Consider the following 17,914-nt stretch of genomic DNA (forward strand, 5'->3'; position numbering starts at 1 on the left):
CGGCCTGCAGCCCCCTCTGCAGCCAACGGCGTGGCCGTCCCACTGAAGGACATGGCGCCACGTGCGCGGGCAAACGGAGGGCGGTGGGAAGGCCTAGCGTTTATGGAGGGGCCGCTGGGAGGGAGGTCCTCGGGTCGCGGGAGAGGCCGCTAGAGAAAGGTCTGGAGTCGCAGAGAATTAGACGTCCTTGAAACCAAGCGAGAGCCGGCCCCACCGACAGGGCCCGTGCGTCTCCCAGGACGCCCCGGAGAAGCGCGGGCGGCAGGTGGGCTCCGCGGAGGGGCGTGGCCCAGCGCCCTCCGAGACCGGGCCTGGACACTCGAGCCGGCACAGAGGCGGCGTCGGCGCCACCCACGGCTCCATGTCTCCCCTCGCCTCCCCCAACGGGAGACGCCTGCCCGCCTGGGGCTGCGGCCACCGTACCTTGATCACCTTGAAGCTCAGGAAGCTTCTGTGGAGCATGATGACCTTGTACTCTGCCGCGCCCTCGTCCACCACGTGGCGCAGCGTCAGCAGCTCCTCCCTGTTGGACAGCACCGCGCCCCTCCAGGCCGGGTCGCCCTCGTGGCAGATGACGACTTTCTTCTCAAAGGACTGGATGGCCTCGTACAGGACCACTGGGTCCTCGAACTCGTCAGGGCACGTGAACTGGGCCTGGGGGAAAGAGGCCCGGCGGTGGGCTCACTAGGGACCAGGAAGCTGATGCTCGGCCGGGTGCACAATGGCCACCCGCCAGTGACCCGCAGGCAAGGTCCACTCCCACGTCTCACTCGCCACTGCCGCCCCTCTGAACCCTGGACTGGACGGAGGACGCCCCCGCCCCATTGCCCATTGCAGGGCGAGCCTCGGGAAAGAGCTTCGTGGCTGGGTTCCCCTGACTTTTCTGTACAGTTAGGGGCACCTCTGATCTGTCATTTTCTCTGGCCAGGTCCATCTGAAAATGTCACCGCCTCCTAGAAGCTCTGGGGGGCAGAGTGCCACTGGCCATGTCGGGAGTAGCCGCATGGCCTCAACGTGTGGCTTCCTAAGTAACCAGCCCGCTCGTGAATGTCCTGCCAAGAAAGGCGGCCCCATTTTTGAAAGCTTATTTTCTTTCTTAACGTTTTAGGCGCATACTCTTTTTTTACAAAAACGGATCGTCACCTGGTGAAGCTTCAGGGACATCCTAATGGCCGGGGCGACGACTTTGTGCAGCAGGTCCATGTCGGCGAACACCCACTCATCCTGGGCGGTCATCCTGAAGTCGCCTTTGAAGAGGGCGTGGAGACCGTACAGGAACGAGTCCAGGCTGAAAAACAGAGCCCGTTACTGTTCTCCTCAGCGGACAAACGGCGTCCGAATCGCGTCGCTTCGAGCCCGAGTCTCCCACCTGTCACGTCCCGAGTGACCCTGGTGTCTTTACACTGACGCAGCAGAAGGGAGGGTCCTGGACTCGCCCACGGGACCCCTGACCAGAGCCCGCATCGCAGCCTCACAACAAATGGGGTCACAGTCGTCAGTAATTTTAGGAGCCACCGACGAACTTGGTAGCTCAGTGAGACAGTGGAGGTCGTGGTCGGCACCGGCCTGCCGCGTACAGTGACCTGCTGTGGTAGTGCCACCCACACCCCGCTTGTCAGGAGGTGACGGGCTAACCGTGGGTTACATCCTGGGTGCTTTGTTCTTCGTGTTTCTAGATATCGTTTTTGGGCGGCGTGAATCATTGTAAACCCTGGATTCTACAACATGGGCAGAGAAACGAAGCCACCGGGAACAGCAAATCGATCGCTTAGATCCCCAGAGAACATGTCCGCTTCCTCTAACGGCGTGCAGAGCAGCAGGAGAGACGGGGTTTCCCAGGGGCACCCAGGTTTCCACGCTTCTAGGCTTTTCCTTCTTGAGTCAGTTTCCCGCGAGTCTGAGCATCGTTGGGCGGAGAAGCCGCGAGGCCCTCAGGGAGCCTCACGGTCTGCGTCCCTGTGTTTCGGTGAACACGGGGGACGTGGGTTGGGAAGAGACTCATCCTGGTTGTGAGGAGGGCAGAGCTGTCCCTGATCCTCAGTAACAGCCCCCAGGGCCTGGCCTCTGACACCCTGCGGGGCCGCAACGGGCAAGGAGGCCTGCGGGGGACGGAGCGAGCGCGGGCGAGTGGGACTCTCCGCGTGTGAATCTCTGAGTGTGAATCTCTGAGTGTGAATCTCTGCGTGGGAATCTCCGAGTGTGAATCTCCGCGTGTGAATCTCCGCGTGGGACTCTCCGAGTGTGAATCTCTGACTGGGACTCTCCGAGTGTGAATCTCCGAGTGGGACTCTCCGAGTGGGACTCTCCGCGTGTGAATCTCCGAGTGGGAATCTCCGAGTGTGAATCTCCGCATGTGACTCTCTGAGTGTGAATCTCTGAGTGGGACTCGCCGAGTGTGAATCTCCGTGTGTGAATCTCCGCGTGGGACTCTCCGAGTGTGAATCTCTGAGTGTGAATCTCCGAGTGTGAATCTCCGCATGTGAATCTCCGAGTGTGAATCTCTGCTTGGGACTCTCCAAGTGTGAATCTCCGCGTGGGACTCTCCGAGTGTGAATCTCCAAGTGGGAATCTCCGCGTGGGACTCTGAGGGGCGCACACTAGGCTGACTGCTGCTTCTGCAGGGCGCTGGCGGCCACGTCAGTCACTGAGCTGCCGGAGGTGCTGCCTGCCGTCTGGAGCTCCCTTGAGAGAGACACGCGAGGTGTCAGGTCAGCGCAGACTGTGGGGATCCAGTTGGGCGGGGCTTCGGTGCTGTGGCCTGGAGGGCCCTGGAAGCTTCCAGAAAGGGCTCCAGGAAGTGGCCTTGCCCAAAGGCTCCCCCTCATCGAACCAGGACCTCCGGGGGCTGGAGCTCTAGGGATGGCCTGCGAGGCAGGCGCGGACGGGAGTGACCGAGGGGCCTGGCAGGACAGCAGAGCTGGGCTGCAGCAGGCAGCCCATGGGCCTCCCTGCTCCCGGCTCCTGTCACCAGCCAGGAGTTCAGTCCAGCAGAGGCAGCTAAAGCCCAGTCGTGGGGTGGAGGCTTCTGGAAAGAACGAGAGAGGCCGCGTTGCTTGCACTAATGTGAAAACGCTGCTCCAGATGCAGGGTAAGTACGGTGGCAAAGGACGATAAAGGGACGTGGAGGCCACCCAGAGCGGCCACCGCAGACAGAAGGGAGGGCAGGGGTTCGAGGCCCAGCGCACGGTTCGCCGGGGGCAGAGCGGGGACCACCGAGGGCCCGCCCAGCGGGGAAGGACTCGCATCCTCGGGAGCCTCCGAAAGGCTGGCCTTCGTGGGGACCAAAGCGGCCACCACTCCGTCCCTGCTGCCCTCCCTGTAACTCTCGGCCTGTCCCGTCATAGAGGTCACAGAGGTCACAGAGTTTGTCAGCCAGGCGATGAGCAGTGCAGGGATGACCACGTCCCGTCGCGTCGGATTATGTAGGGGGCAGGCAGGGCAGACCCCGAAGAAACCTGCCACGTGTGTAATCGTGTGTGAGAGAAGCCTGGCCACACGGGCAGAACCAAGACCGTGGTGCCGAGACGGGCCCGGGCCTACACGGTCCCCCACACACCAGAGCTTTAATAAATAAGAACGGCTCTGCAAATGCCACTCCTTCACGTGGGGACGAGCAGATGGCACCTGAGTGCAGTTCCTTTTTAACTGGGATGCAACGCCACCCTCCACCCCAACGAGCCTGTGCCCCGGCCTCTGCCCACAGCCGTGGACCTGACCTGGCGGATACGGCCTCTCCGTAGGCCTCGCCCCTCCACCGGGCTCCATCCGTGCTCCACGGCCATCTTGCCTTTTGGCCGAGTGTGCATGTGTGTGCGCACATGTGCGCACGTGTGTATGTGTGTGTGTGTGTGCATGCGTGTGCATGCGTGTGCATTACTGTGCTGGAAAAGATGTCCCGCTTCTGCCTCAGCATGACTGCACCCCCAGCAGACACTGAGACCGTAAAGCAGGGTCCTGGGGATCCCCGACTGTAGCGACTCCTACTTTGTCTCCTGGTTCCCGATCCAGCTTCGCGCTAAACTCAGCCGGAAGCCGATGCTGACGTAACCGCTGCTGAAGGGTGCAATGAGATCGGCACCTAAGCACAGCAGTTCCCGGCCTCCCGGGAAGGGCCACTTTCTGGCTGTCACCGCAGAGCCGGCCACTGACCATGCTGTGGCCCGGGGTTTGTCTGAGGCTTACACTTTAACGGTCCAGCACATTCAGCATCCTCGACCATCGCCGTTCGTGACACAGACAGATTGGGGTTCGCTGGCTGAAGCAAATTTGCTTGTCCTCTCGTATCTCAGCTTCTTTATTCACGGGGGTCAGGGGAGGGCTGGGGGTGCACACACTCTGTTCCACCCAGCGCTGGGGTTGCTCACACCCTCTAGGCCCGACTGCTGTTCACAATCCCTGACCAGCTCGGCCCAGTTATCAACAGCACCCTCTCTCACTGGTTCTCAGCTCGTGGCAATTTTGCCTCCCAAGGCACATCTGGCAATACCCGGAGACATTTTTGAGTGTCACAAATGAAGGGGTGTCCTACTGGCTTCCAGTGGGAGAAGCCAGGTGGGTGCCGCTACCATGCCCAGGACAGCCCCTGCGACCAGGAGCCAGGCGTCCACAGTGTCCCGAGTGCACTGTCGAGAAGCCCTGGTCCTTCGGAAAACAAGAGCACGCCTGGGGACGCGGGTTCGAAGGACGGACAATGGGGCCGTCACCTCGGGCCCAGACTCGATGGACCTTAGGAGTCAGAGGGAGACACGTCGGTGCGGGAGAGTTTTGTGGGACTCGCTCCGGGCTCCTCAGAACGGTGACCCTCATTTCGATCACTTCCTCACAGGTCCGTACGCCCTGTGTGCAGATCAGCGTGCAAAGCGTCTTCTGTGGCAGCAGGTGGCCACGAACGGGGGCTTTTGAACGCGCCAACAGCCAGGTGTGATTTGCAGGCCGGAAACAGAGAAGCGCAGAGAGGCGGTTTGCACACACCGCGTCACACCGCGTCACAGAGTCCCGCTCCGCCAGTCCCGTCCACCCTGCGCAATCCCTCAGATCACCCTGGTCGTGGGGACAGGTCCCTGGGGAGGCTCCGCTACCCCACGGCGCCCGCCAGCTCCTCCTCACCGCCTGAGCTTGCCTCATCGGTGGATCCTGTGCCGGGCTGTACCTCGAGCAGCCGAAGGCACTTGCTGGTTCTGCGTCACGGCCCCCGGAGCTCACGGTGGCCCGTGCCCGGTGGCCCCTCACCCTGTCCTGCTGGCCTGGTGCCCCCGGCCCGGTGCCCCTCCTGTGACAGTGGCCGCTACTTCACACTCCCTCATCATTTAAGATGATCTCAGTTTACTCATCGTCCCTAGTTCTGTATGCACGTGTTTTTATTTCTTAAGGATTGTTCATTGGAGCTGTGTCTCTGTCATAAGATCAAAATATTTCCCCTATACCTCCATCAGTGTAGCAGAGCGTGTGCGTTATGCTGGGCTGCTGTGTACGACTCCCCTGGGAGTCGGTGTTCAAATCGTCCACTGCTCTTTGACGCTTAATATGTGAGAGTAACTCGCTGGGTCTCATAAGTACACCTAAGGGCATACGCCTGCTTCTGAAGTTATACGAGGACACGGTGTGTGCACACACACTCGCACAAGTGCAAGTACACACATGTACACTCCCATGTGCACGCACATGCACGCACATGCACACACATGCACACACATGCACATGCACACACCCACACAGTGCATGCACACATGTGCATGCAGGCACACACATGCACACGATACTCTCACACACGTGCGCACGCACATTCCCATGCCAGGAGCCACTCATACCTTGAACGTGGCCATATTAACTAAACGAAATAAAATAGAACCAAATGGAATCCATCATCGTATGGAAAGGATGACACACCGCGACCACGCAGAGTGCGCCTCACGAGTTTAAGGGGGTTCGGCATGAAGAGCTCTATTAGGGTGACCCATTAATTAGTAGGTTTAAGGGAAGAATATCATCAGGATATTGGGGAACACACATCCGGGGCCGCTCGTGGAAACCGCCTGGGGAGCCATGAAAAATCCCGGCCCGCAGTCCGCCCACGGTGGCTCCGACCGGGGTAGGCCCGGGCATCGGGAGACGTATTAAAGTCCTCCAGGAGACATCTGGGAACCTGCCACTGCTTTGGATGATGACAAGGTGACTGATGACATTCATAAAGGAGCTTCTCCAGAGTGCCAGGAGCAGAAGGCAAGCCGGCAGCGAGGCCGTGGGGGCTCCGAGCGAGCGTTTGGGCTTGAAAGGTCAAGCGCGCTTTGTGAATACAAGACCTGCGGGACAGAGCGGGCGGGGGGGAGGAGAGCTAGGGGAGAGCTTAATTTTGTTCTTTAAAAGGACGAAAAGATCTAGTAGAAAGAGATTGAAAAGGCAGGAGAAGGGGCGTCCCGTCGATCGGACCCCCACCGAGGCAGGCAGAGCGGGGCTTAGACCAGAGCCCAGACGTGAGAAAAACGCGCGTGAATTTTTCCAGGCCCTCACGTGCACGCCTTCCCTAATCTTCCCATCATATCTGCAGGGACCCTGGGGACACACGAGGGCAGAACTCCCAGCTTCTGGCTGCCCACGTCAGCGCCACTGTCAGATCTTGTCCTTGACAGTGATGGAAAACATCTTCCCGCGGGCCTAGCGTGATTTATCACGGACAGGACAATCCGAAGGAAGTAGCAGCCATCCGAATTTAAAGTAAAGAAAATGAGAACAATCTGTCAAAAAAATAAAATGCAGGCGGGTGCCCACCGTCTCCCCAGTACCTGAGCGCCATGCCGTGAGCGGCTGTCCCCAGAGCCCGCCTCCCGAGGGTGCACAGGGCGAAGGACAGGGTCACCAGGGGCGAGTCCTCGTCACAGTCCAGGCTCTTGGGAGGCTGCAAGAGCAAGGCCGTTAGTTCGAGGTCGCACAGGAGCCAGCAGGCCCCCACCCAGCGTCGCAAGTGCAGAGTCGCGGGGGCTTCATACGTCAGCCACGGAGGTCGACGGGTCCCTGCGGAAAGGACCCAGGCGAGGGAACTCTCCGCTCGTGGTGGCACATGGGGAAGAGCAGAATGAGGGAGCCACTTCAGGGGACAAAGAGGCCACGCTGACCCAATTCTCCGGGGTTCTGAATATGGCGCTTCGGGTCACGCAGATGGTCAGCTTATAGGCAACTAAATGCCACTTTGTACTGTCCCCGATGCCACCGTCACACTGTCCCCACTGCCACCATCACACTGTCCCCCACTGCCACCATCACACTGTCCCCTACTGCCCCCATCACACTGTCCCCCAATGCCACCATCACACTGTCCTCCAATGCCACGGTCACACTGTCCCCCAATGCCACCATCACACTGTCCTCCAATGCCACGGTCACACTGTCCCCCAATGCCACCATCACACTGTCCTCCAATGCCACGGTCACACTGTCCCCCAATGCCACCATCACACTGTCCTCCAATGCCACGGTCACACTGTCCCCCAATGCCACCATCACACTGTCCTCCAATGCCACGGTCACACTGTCCCCCAATGCCACCATCACACTGTCCTCCAATGCCACGGTCACACTGTCCCCCAATGCCACCATCACACTGTCCTCCAATGCCACGGTCACACTGTCCCCCAATGCCACCATCACACTGTCCTCCAATGCCACGGTCACACTGTCCCCCAATGCCACCATCACACTGTCCTCCAATGCCACGGTCACACTGTCCCCCAATGCCACCATCACACTGTCCTCCAATGCCACGGTCACACTGTCCCCCAATGCCACCATCACACTGTCCTCCAATGCCACGGTCACACTGTCCCCCAATGCCACCATCACACTGTCCTCCAATGCCACGGTCACACTGTCCCCCAATGCCACCATCACACTGTCCTCCAATGCCACGGTCACACTGTCCCCCAATGCCACCATCACACTGTCCTCCAATGCCACGGTCACACTGTCCCCCAATGCCACCATCACACTGTCCTCCAATGCCACGGTCACACTGTCCCCCAATGCCACCATCACACTGTCCTCCAATGCCACGGTCACACTGTCCCCCAATGCCACCATCACACTGTCCTCCAATGCCACGGTCACACTGTCCCCCAATGCCACCATCACACTGTCCTCCAATGCCACGGTCACACTGTCCCCCAATGCCACCATCACACTGTCCTCCAATGCCACGGTCACACTGTCCCCCAATGCCACCATCACACTGTCCTCCAATGCCACGGTCACACTGTCCCCCAATGCCACCATCACACTGTCCTCCAATGCCACGGTCACACTGTCCCCCAATGCCACCATCACACTGTCCTCCAATGCCACGGTCACACTGTCCCCCAATGCCACCATCACACTGTCCTCCAATGCCACGGTCACACTGTCCCCCAATGCCACCATCACACTGTCCTCCAATGCCACGGTCACACTGTCCCCCAATGCCACCATCACACTGTCCTCCAATGCCACGGTCACACTGTCCCCCAATGCCACCATCACACTGTCCCCCAATGCCACCGTCACACTGTCCCCCGATACCACCGTCACACTGTCCCCCAATGCCACTTTCACACTGTCCCCCACTGCCACCGTCACACTGTCCCCCGATACCACGTCACACTGTCCCCCTATACCACCGTCACACTGTCCCCCGATACCACGTCACAATGCCCGAAGCAGGGGGAGGCGTTTCTAGCAGGAAAGAAGGACAGGATTGGATGCAAATCGGATTTTCTGTTCTCCCTGTGAGGAGGAGCCGCTGACCATGGGCTCACAATCAACTACTAAATGAAGGGTCACCCCGGCCGCCTTTAAACAGTGCGGCGGGAGGGCAGAGAGAGTTGAAGTCACAGTATCTTTTGCAAAAACATTGAAATGATTTCATGAGTCAGCTCAGGAAAGAGGAGATCCTCCATGGGGACAGCCGAGCAGACGGACAGATCCCCTGACGCCCCCAAGCACCTAAGGCGGCCAACCCCGGGTCCTCGCTGCACCTGGAGAAAGCGCATTCCGCCCCTGCCCTTCCCGCCACCTGTTTTTAATCCCTCACGGAAAGGGCAAGGACCTGGGCTGTGTCACAATTTCGTTTACCCTCGGCAGGTCACGCGACGGACTTCGCCAGCGGCTGAGGTGGCTGCTTTCAACCTGGGTCTACTGTGGCCACACGTGGGTTCGGTTTCGTCCTGAGCTGCAAAGTCAACCGACTTCGTCCCTGGGCGCTCTCCCCTCCCTCCCCCTCATCGCCCGCCCGCCTCCCCTTTTAATAAGCTGTCACCGTCCCTGGTCTCCAGAAGTGTCCACATGCACAAGAAACGCAGCTCGGGAGTGAGTCGGACCATCTGACTGTTAAATAGATTTTCTTGCCCACGATTCGACTCGTGTAGTAAACCCCCGGATCTCACACAGATGCACGTTGTATGCAAATCTCAAAAAGTAACTCTCGACAAAGACGTTTCCAGAGTTTTAAAGCTATGACAGAGGCTTCAAACTGCGCTGACCCTGAGCACGGCGTCCGGGGAAGTGCTTTGAGGATCCTCCGTCAGAGCCACAGTGTATGAATCTGCCATTCGATCCCGCTTAACTGTTAAACAAACACGCATCCAAACACCCACGTTTCTCCTCTAGCTCGTGAGTCTACCCGAGCACAGGGAAGAGATGAAGGTTACGGTGCTTTGAAGCCCACGAGCATCGCCCGCAGCCCCGCGGCCCACCCTACCTGCGGCCTCATCTGTGTGCAGTGCTGGATCCACTCGAGGTAGACGTTGCAGAAGCTGGCGCGCGTGATGCCCTGGAGGCACGGCACGTAGTCGTCATCCGTGTTGATGTTGAACATGGTGAGGTCTCGCTCGATGTGGTGCCACTTGGCAAAGGCCTGCAGGGACTTCAGGAGGGACGCATTTTCGATCCAGGAGAGGAGTTTGGGGGACGTCACCATGTAGTAGATGATGCTCTGCAGAGGGAGAGCGGGATTCTGAGCGCTTCGGGCCACGCAGAAGCCAGAGAGGCTCTTCGCTTACTCCGTGTCACGGAGTGAGTGGCTGTCAGGGAAGCCGGAGACATGACACTTGTTTTTCCTACGCGACTTAATGGCTGAGACCCACTTGAGACGTTCCGAGATGTTCCCTCTTAAGGGGCACTGGAGGGAAGAGGGACGCGCAAAGAGCAGACCGCGGATGGAATGTACCGGAACAGACTTCCCGTGGGGAGGGGCGCGAGGCCAGCTGTAGAAGAGGGAAGGGGGGTCGAAAGCCCAGTTTAAACACCAGCGGAAGGTTCTGGAGGGCAGACCAGAGTCCGGCTCTGTTCTTGAGGCTCCAGGGCTCACCCGCCTGGCCGGCCTGGGTCTGTAGTGCTGGTCCCAGCCACCCTCCTGAGTAAACGCCACCCACTCCGGTCCCCTTGACCCGTCAGCCACTGGATCCAACCTGTCACCACCTAGGAACTAAAGGGGACACTCACGGGACACTTCCTCTGCTCGTCAAGGGAGGCGCCAGGGATAGCTAATGGCCATTTAAGGTCTGTTTCCTCCTCCACGAACACACCGTTTCCACCTGTGTCCCGGCTAACCCAGCGCGCAGTCGCCAGGCCCCTCTGGCTAGGGCACCCCCACCCCGGTCCAGGGGACACCGCAGGAGCATGCCGTGGCAACGTGCAGGAACCTGATTAAGGGACAATGGGTGCGGCCTTGGCCTTTGCCGTCCGTGTCCTCACTCCCGTCCGCTCTGGCCTGAGCGCAATGTGGGGAGACACTCAACACGGTGGAGCCCGCGAGGACGCGCTGGGCCCGCGTGACCACACCGGCCTTCGCCCACGTGACGGGAAGACGCGCCTCATGCATGTGCCACGACTCTCCCACGGCCCTCTGCCAAAGCGCTTGCCAGCTGCCCTGCCGGGATGGCCCGGAGGTGACCGGCTACGACGGCCGAGGGACGAACCGTGACACTGCCATGAGGTCGCGACGGCCCGATCTGCTCTCCGAGCCCCTGGGCAGGACAGCTGTGGCTCCCCCTGAGAGCCCGGGGTGAACCCCACTCCCCTGGCACACGCGAGGGCGGCGGGCGGGAACCGCGAAGTCTGCCTTAAACGCCCTGCCACGGGAAAGGGCTTCGCGACCGCTCCTTGTTGCCAGGAGGTGTCGCCTTGGGGTGTGGCGGCGAAGAGCCATTTAACCCTCTGACCGTCACAGTCTTTCTTCTACGTCCTGTGAACCTGAGCAGCTCCTGACGCTGCCACAGCACCTGCCCCCGTTTCTAAACGTCCTGCCTTTCCCTGCTTGGGACTCGGAACCTATAAGGCTGTGTCGCCCCTCATTCTGCATTTGCTCGTTTCTGCCCGACCGCCCGTCTCAGCCTCGGCACTTTGGGGTCTCAGACGGCTTGGCGTCCTCGCCTTGAACGGCGTTAAAATGTGAACCCCTCTGAGGACCACCCAGGGCTTCCACCTGCCGAGGGCTCCCTCAGAATGGAGGTCGCCACAGAGACCCCGCGGCTGGCCCTCCGTCCCCACAGAAAACACCTTCCCCGGTTGTCACTCTGTGTCCCCGGCCAAGACTCGCCCTTGTTCCCCGGGAGACTTATTCCAAAACGGCACGTTTTCTGAGCTGAACATGCGCTGGGCCGACGTGGGGGCCGCGTGACGGCAAACGGCACACGCGACAAGTCCCCAGAGGCTGTCGGAACTAATCCTGACCATCCCGCTGTGTTTTTGGGTTTTTATCATGAGCTCGGAAGGTAATTCTGGTGCTAAAGTGGTCGTTTTCAGAGCATCTAAACTGACACTCACGATGTGGCGGTTTTTTCGGGATGATTCGATTTATCATCACCGCCACTGCCACAACTCGTGTGAGTTAGAGGCGAGGACACAGCTCTAGGCAAGAAAACGCACTGCCTGTCAGAGCCCGGGCTTGGAATAGGACTCGGGGTGCGACCCTCAGGCTGAACCAAAGCCCCCGAGGATTTTTCATAAAACCCGTGGTTCCCAAACCTGGCTGGGCCTCAGGTTCAGAAGCGACGGAGAAGCTCCCAAATCTAGCTTTTCAGGCGCCTCCGAGCCGGCCCAGCGTGACACCTCAGACAGGTGTCCGGGACCCAGCGCGGTACCTTGACGTAGTATCGGATGAGGAGTCTCCGGAGGTCGAACACCTGCAGCATGGTGGCCGCGTTGTTGTCCGTGATGCTGTAGCTCTCCAGGATGTACCGCGTCCGCGTGACCTCCCAGGTGAGCCAGCGCAGGTTGAAGGCGGCGTTGCAGGACAGCAGGTGGGGCGCGTGGCCCGGCTTGCAGCAGCAGCAGCCCCGGTCGTCCTCGTCACCTTCCATGATGGCTTCCACCTCCCTCTGCTGGCAGTAGGTCCCTGGCAGAGCACAGACAGGAGGGGAGTTACACGAGAAGCCGGAGGATGGCTTCCGTTCAGAGTGGGGTGCCCTCGCCTTCACGGGCGGGGAATGGGGTCCCCTCGCCTTCACGGGCGGGGAAGGCCCAGCGACCGGGAGGCCGGCTTGACTTTTCGTTCCCACGGCGCCCCAGCTAAGTCGCCGCTCTCACAATCGTCACCTCCTTCATTCCTTCCTGTTCACGCCGACCCTCGCCTCCCATGTGTCGTGTCGGAGGAGACGCACTTCCACGGTGCCCGCGGACGCTAATGGTTCTACCCGTGTCCCCTTTCCAGAACCCGCACGTCACAGCTGGCGTCCGAGCGTGCTCGGTCCACACGAAAGAGTCTCCAGGACGAGTGCCCTGGGAAGGCCCCTCGGCCAAACAGCAAGGGCAGCTCGTCACCTCACGCGACCGAGACCAGCTCTGGGTCTCACGATACGATGATGGGACAAGCACCTCTGGGAGCGAGACGCACAGGCGAAGCACTTCACAGGTGGCCGAAACAGTCAGTCTCAGCGTGTGGCTCTCCGGAGGCCAGTGCCACTCAGGGCAAGTGTCAGACTTGTGCACCCGGGGAGGACATCGTACTGTGCAGGAAATCCTGGGTGCGGACACCTTCCCCCCACCGCTTTGACGGCTGCTGTATCTGATGCTTTTTCCCTGGCAAGCCCAGGAGTGTGGACATACGCGTGGCCGGCTGGTGCGGGCACGCCTGTCTCGACGGTCAGCCAGGCTAGAGGTAGAGGTGACATTCTCGGGGGAAAGCTGGGACGCCAAAGGGGGACAGGTGTCTGAACAGAAGGTCTGGCAACTGAAAATCAAGCCCACCCCTCGCCCCATCCCATTCACTCCTCCCGTGGGGTGGTGGCCGTTGGCCCCAGGAGGCCTGGGCCAGAGAGGTGGGGGGCGAGTGGAAACCTGACCCTAGGGACACATTTGAACTTAATTCTGAAAGTGACAGGCAGGTGATGGGGGTTTTGAGCTCTAAGGAAACCTGAAAAAAGTCGCCGAGTCCCCTGCAGCCTCACGGGAGTAAAGAGAAGAGATTGGTGACAGACACCGGCCACCCACAGTCCCATTGCAGGGGGAAAGCGATGGGGTACGGGCTGCTTCCGGGAGGTCAGAGGAAGCTGGGCCAGGCCATGATGTGACGGGGTCTTCGAAGGGACATGGGTAAAAGCCTCCCCTGCAGCAGCAAGGCTGTGTTAAAACACGACGCCACCTCGCTTCGTCCCGTCCGGCGAGGACGCGTCCCTTCCAGCCTGACGCCCGGCACCGTCCAGAACCGGCCTCCTGGGCATCTTCCTCCTCATCTGACACGAGCGCTTTGAGCGGAAATGCTCCGCGCTGGGACAGCTCGGCCTGGATTCCACAGGAAACCCCATCCTCACGCGTAGCGTTATTTCAACACCAATCGCGTTTCAAAATAACTTCGCCAGACGTTCGTTTGACCTGCGTTCTCATGTGGCGGCTGCCTTCATCAGCCCGGCACGCCAGGCCCGGGGTAGTGGCAATGAGGGGACAGAAGAGGAGCGCCCTAAGAACACAGGCGGTCCCTGCCGTGGGGCGGGCGACAGAGCCGGTGGCCGGTGCCTTTCAGGCTGCAGGTGGGATTTATAGGCACACGCTTTGGGGTGTGTGCCTGTGGTTATCACATAAAATGCATTTCCTTCCGAGGTCACAGTTAATAGCATTTCCGAATTGCTCTGGGCCACGAAGGAGGAGGCCAGCGGACACGGTCACTGCTGAGCTTGGAGCAGGTCACGCCGTGAGTGTTTGGACCTCAGAGGGTGTGTATTACACGTTGGAGACACGAGAAGCGGGAGACGGGCCCAGCCCCAGCCACGTCTCGTCGGAGATGTGGCCCCTGGCGTGCTACGGGGACACCCCAATGCTTTTCCGAAGGCAGGGACACTAAACTGCGGTGGCCTCCTGCCAGCTGGCCACAGCGAGGGCTATTTGTGACATATCATATATATATTTCCCTACTCCTGCCCATTTAGTTGAGAAAATGAATGCACTCAGCTTTCTAGTCATATTGAATTCAAAGTCAAATCATCTTCCTTTTCTCCCCAAAAGTTACTTTTGAGTGCCGGATGTTCAGATATGCAGAGCCTGGTAACGTCCCACGGGGGAGCCCTGTCCTCCCCAGACCCGCTGTCCAGACAAGCTTGGCTTGTGCCGACCACCACGCCACATAATTTGAAATGAAGAAAAATACGTATTTAGGAATTCCGAATGGAGAACCTATCATCTTACGCATAACGTTTGCCACAAAAGGATTTAAAGGATTACTCAAGCTACGCAGACCCGAGGACTGAGGGCTCGCAGATGGCCTGAACGTTGCCACAGTGAAGAGGGAATTCTAGATAGTTCCGAGATTAGGGCCCGAGCTGCAGCTATACATGGATCAGCCAGTTAGGATCAAGGTTTGGGTTGGATTAACTTTAGATAAGATTAGGTTACACAGATACTTTTCAAATGTCCCCACATACCAGTGGTTATGGGGTGTTAGCCAAACTACGAGATGGCTGATAACGTTTCTCAGACGTTAATCCTGCCGGTTGATAGTTTCCAGACCCGAAGGTAAATGTGGCCACGTCCGGTGACCACGCCTTTGCTTCCCACGCTCACCCTGCGAGGGTCATCAGGCGTCAGGCTGCAAAGCTGCGGGAATGAGGGTCCCAGCTGCTGGGGTGGCGCTGCCGTGGTGACACCTAGCAGCACGTCCAGGGAAAACTTCTGTTTTTGAGTTTCAACACTGAATAGATTTTTAAAGAAGAGTGACTCATTCTTTCTATATCTATATCTATATCTATATCTATATATCTATATCTATATCTATATATCTATATCTATCTATCTCTATCTTTATTAGAGATCGCGTAAGGACTATTCTGATATCATAAGTGAAATGCTCCGGGTAGGGCAGGGTTGGGGTGGGGACACAGGTAAGACATGGGGTCCCGTCCTCTGCGGGTGTCACCGTCTAACGGAGCCTGGTTTGGTCAATTTTTCACAGCCTACAGGAAAAAGGACTGAATGTATAAACTTTGCAGTTTATCCCCAAATAAACTGGCTTTGATCTTCACGTCATTGCTTATTTTGTTATCCAGAATCATTTTTTGGCGCCCGCCCTGGGTGGCCCCAGGCCCGGCACAGGGATAACGGCCCGATGACGAGCATTCATGGTGTGTGCACGCAAACGCCCGAGAACAAATATGATTTTCATTGCAGCTGCGCTGTAAATAAAAAGATAAAGTGATCGATATCGGTTATGTGCTCAAAAAGTGGAAAAATGTGACCACCTGGGAATGTAGAAAATATACAGAAACGCAGTCTCATTCATCGGAGAGGAAATACTGAGACGTGAATAAATTAGCGGAGTTGGGCGTAGCTGCACAAGTCATAGACGAGGTGAATGTCCACAGGACACCGTGCGTTTCCGATATGATTTTTTTGATCGTTCCAGAAACCCGCTTCGTAAAACGACGCTTACGTTCCTAAGACGCCCCCCGGCATGATTTGCGGAGAACAGGCCTCGCCGGAGGCGGACACGGCCGTCCGTCCTCTGCTGAGGACGGGGATGGGAGCTGCCCGCGCACAGCTGTGGCTGATGCCAGCAGCCTCGGAGCTGTCCCCGCGCGGCCGGCCTTAGGCAGGAGACCCGCTTGGCCCCCAACCAGAGGCCGCTTGGGGGCAGTTCCGATGGTTCACGCCGGCAGCCAGTGTCCTGCTGCTTTATACGTCCCGTCCCCCACGCGCCCGGGCCCACACTGGAACCCCCTGGCCGCGCCCCTGGACCTCGCGGTCTGCTCCCCGCCCACCTTCTCCTGGGTGCCCTGGCGGAGACCGGGTCGCTGCTCCGCCCCAGGGGGCTGACCCCTCCCGCCGGCCTCTCACGCTGGCTCCGAGGCACACAGAAGGTGTCCCCACGCTTCTCGCTGGGGCTTTCGGGCTGCTCCCTCCCTGCACCCACACTGTCCTCCCTCGTCACCTCTTCCCCGGCCCGTCTACGTCCCCCTTCTGTGAAGAGACCAGCTCTGGCTCACCGCCACTCGTCGGCACACCTCCTGCCATCACCCTGGGGATTTGGGCGTCCACGGAAGCTCCTCCCAATGTCCCGGGCGGCCACGTCACCTGCGATGCTCTGTCCACTGTCCTGATGTAGGGTGGGGTGTGGCACAGCTAGGCGAGCGACAGGCCGTGTGGGTGACGGAGGCTTTACCCCCCGTGACTTAGTGTCTAAGGAGCTGTGACAACACCGTGGCCCAGATTCCAAACCAGCGCCCCAGAGGCGGAGGGAGGAAGGCCAGGCGGTAAGACAGCCGGCGGGTTTGCCGAGCTCCGCCGCCGACGAGCCGCGAGCCTGGGGAGAGCAGACGCCACCGGGCGCTCGGCTCTGGCCGTCGGTCAAGCGGCGGGAAGCGAGGGGACCGTGGCCGTTCTGAGGGGCGCTGTCACCGCCGGCGCGTGGTCTCCCTTCCGCTCGGGGTTCGCACGCGCTCAGGCGGCCCCCTCCTTTCCGTTCTTGCTGCCGTCCCTGGTTCTTGGTCTCCTCGGGCGGGTGGCCGTCTTAAACTGTTAACTCTTGCGGTGGGTGGTCGTGCTCCCCAAAAGAGTGGATCTGAGTGAGACGGCAGCATTCGGTGTGGCAGATGGGGCAGAGCCACCGTCTGTGGCGTGAGGGTCTGGCGGACGCAGTGCCGCGAACTTCTGAAATCTAATTCACTGCGACTCGCGGACACAAAGATCCGTTGAGTTCGCTGAGAAGCCGTAAGCCGCATAGCTCCGATCCAGCCAGGCTGGCTTTGACAGTTCTTCCTTTCGAGTCCAGAGAAAAACAAACGCTCTCAAAATAGACGATTCCGTCGCATGACTGTGTCTGAGACACTTAAGGTCCACCCCCCACCCCCCCACTCCCAGTGGCATTTTCTGGCATTTGTGCAAAATTTCAGGGAAGTGCCTCTTCGACCGCCCTGTAGAATCTGATCGCTACCTCCTCGGCCTTTTCCGAAAGAAGCTCCCTCGGTCGGAGCGTAAAATTGGTGAGGACGCATAGAACGCCCGCCTAGATCACAGCGCCCCCGTCCCGTGATTTAAGAGAAGACCGTCGAGTTTATCTGAGAATGTTATCGAAAGGAACGCTTGTCACAAAACCGACTTAGAAATGTCCACGCGAAGAAGCGAAGACACGGCTCTTCGGGTAACCGTGGCGAAGTTGGGAACGGATGGCCGTGTGCTCTTGGCCTGGAGATGTCCTCTGGTGCCTGCGAGGTTCTGGCTGGCTTTGACCTGGCCCCTCGTCACCCGCCCAGCCCTGTCTGTGACCCCTTCTTCCCGAGGCCACATCTGGCCGCTACGAGCCTCCGTGTTGTACCAGATGTCCCCTCCTCTGCCTTCCGGCTGTGGCCTCCCGCCCGCCCAGCTGGCCCAGGCCGATTCCAGGGCCCCTTGTGTGGACCCCACGCGCAGCACCCCACGCACGTGCCACCACGATGCTTGACTCGCTGGTCACGAATGGCTCATTCCA

At 59.3% G+C, this 17,914-nt stretch overlaps 1 protein-coding gene across 1 annotated transcript in view; it reads right to left on the bottom strand.

Moving 5' to 3' along the window:
• The window catches only part of PCNX2 (pecanex homolog 2), a 170,071-nt gene that overhangs the window by 9,303 nt on the left and 142,854 nt on the right, over positions 1 to 17,914 (bottom strand). Inside the window, exons 25-29 of the mRNA XM_025039061.1 lie at positions 12,105 to 12,358; positions 9,722 to 9,955; positions 6,780 to 6,892; positions 1,144 to 1,288; positions 424 to 654 (exon numbers count right to left, since the gene is read on the bottom strand). Of these exons, the coding sequence (XP_024894829.1) occupies positions 424 to 654; positions 1,144 to 1,288; positions 6,780 to 6,892; positions 9,722 to 9,955; positions 12,105 to 12,358 (977 nt within the window). The remainder of the gene's footprint in view (positions 1 to 423; positions 655 to 1,143; positions 1,289 to 6,779; positions 6,893 to 9,721; positions 9,956 to 12,104; positions 12,359 to 17,914) is intronic.

Source organism: Pteropus alecto, unplaced genomic scaffold, assembly GCF_000325575.1.
Source record: "Pteropus alecto unplaced genomic scaffold, ASM32557v1 scaffold189, whole genome shotgun sequence".
NCBI classification, from domain to species: domain Eukaryota; kingdom Metazoa; phylum Chordata; class Mammalia; order Chiroptera; family Pteropodidae; genus Pteropus; species Pteropus alecto.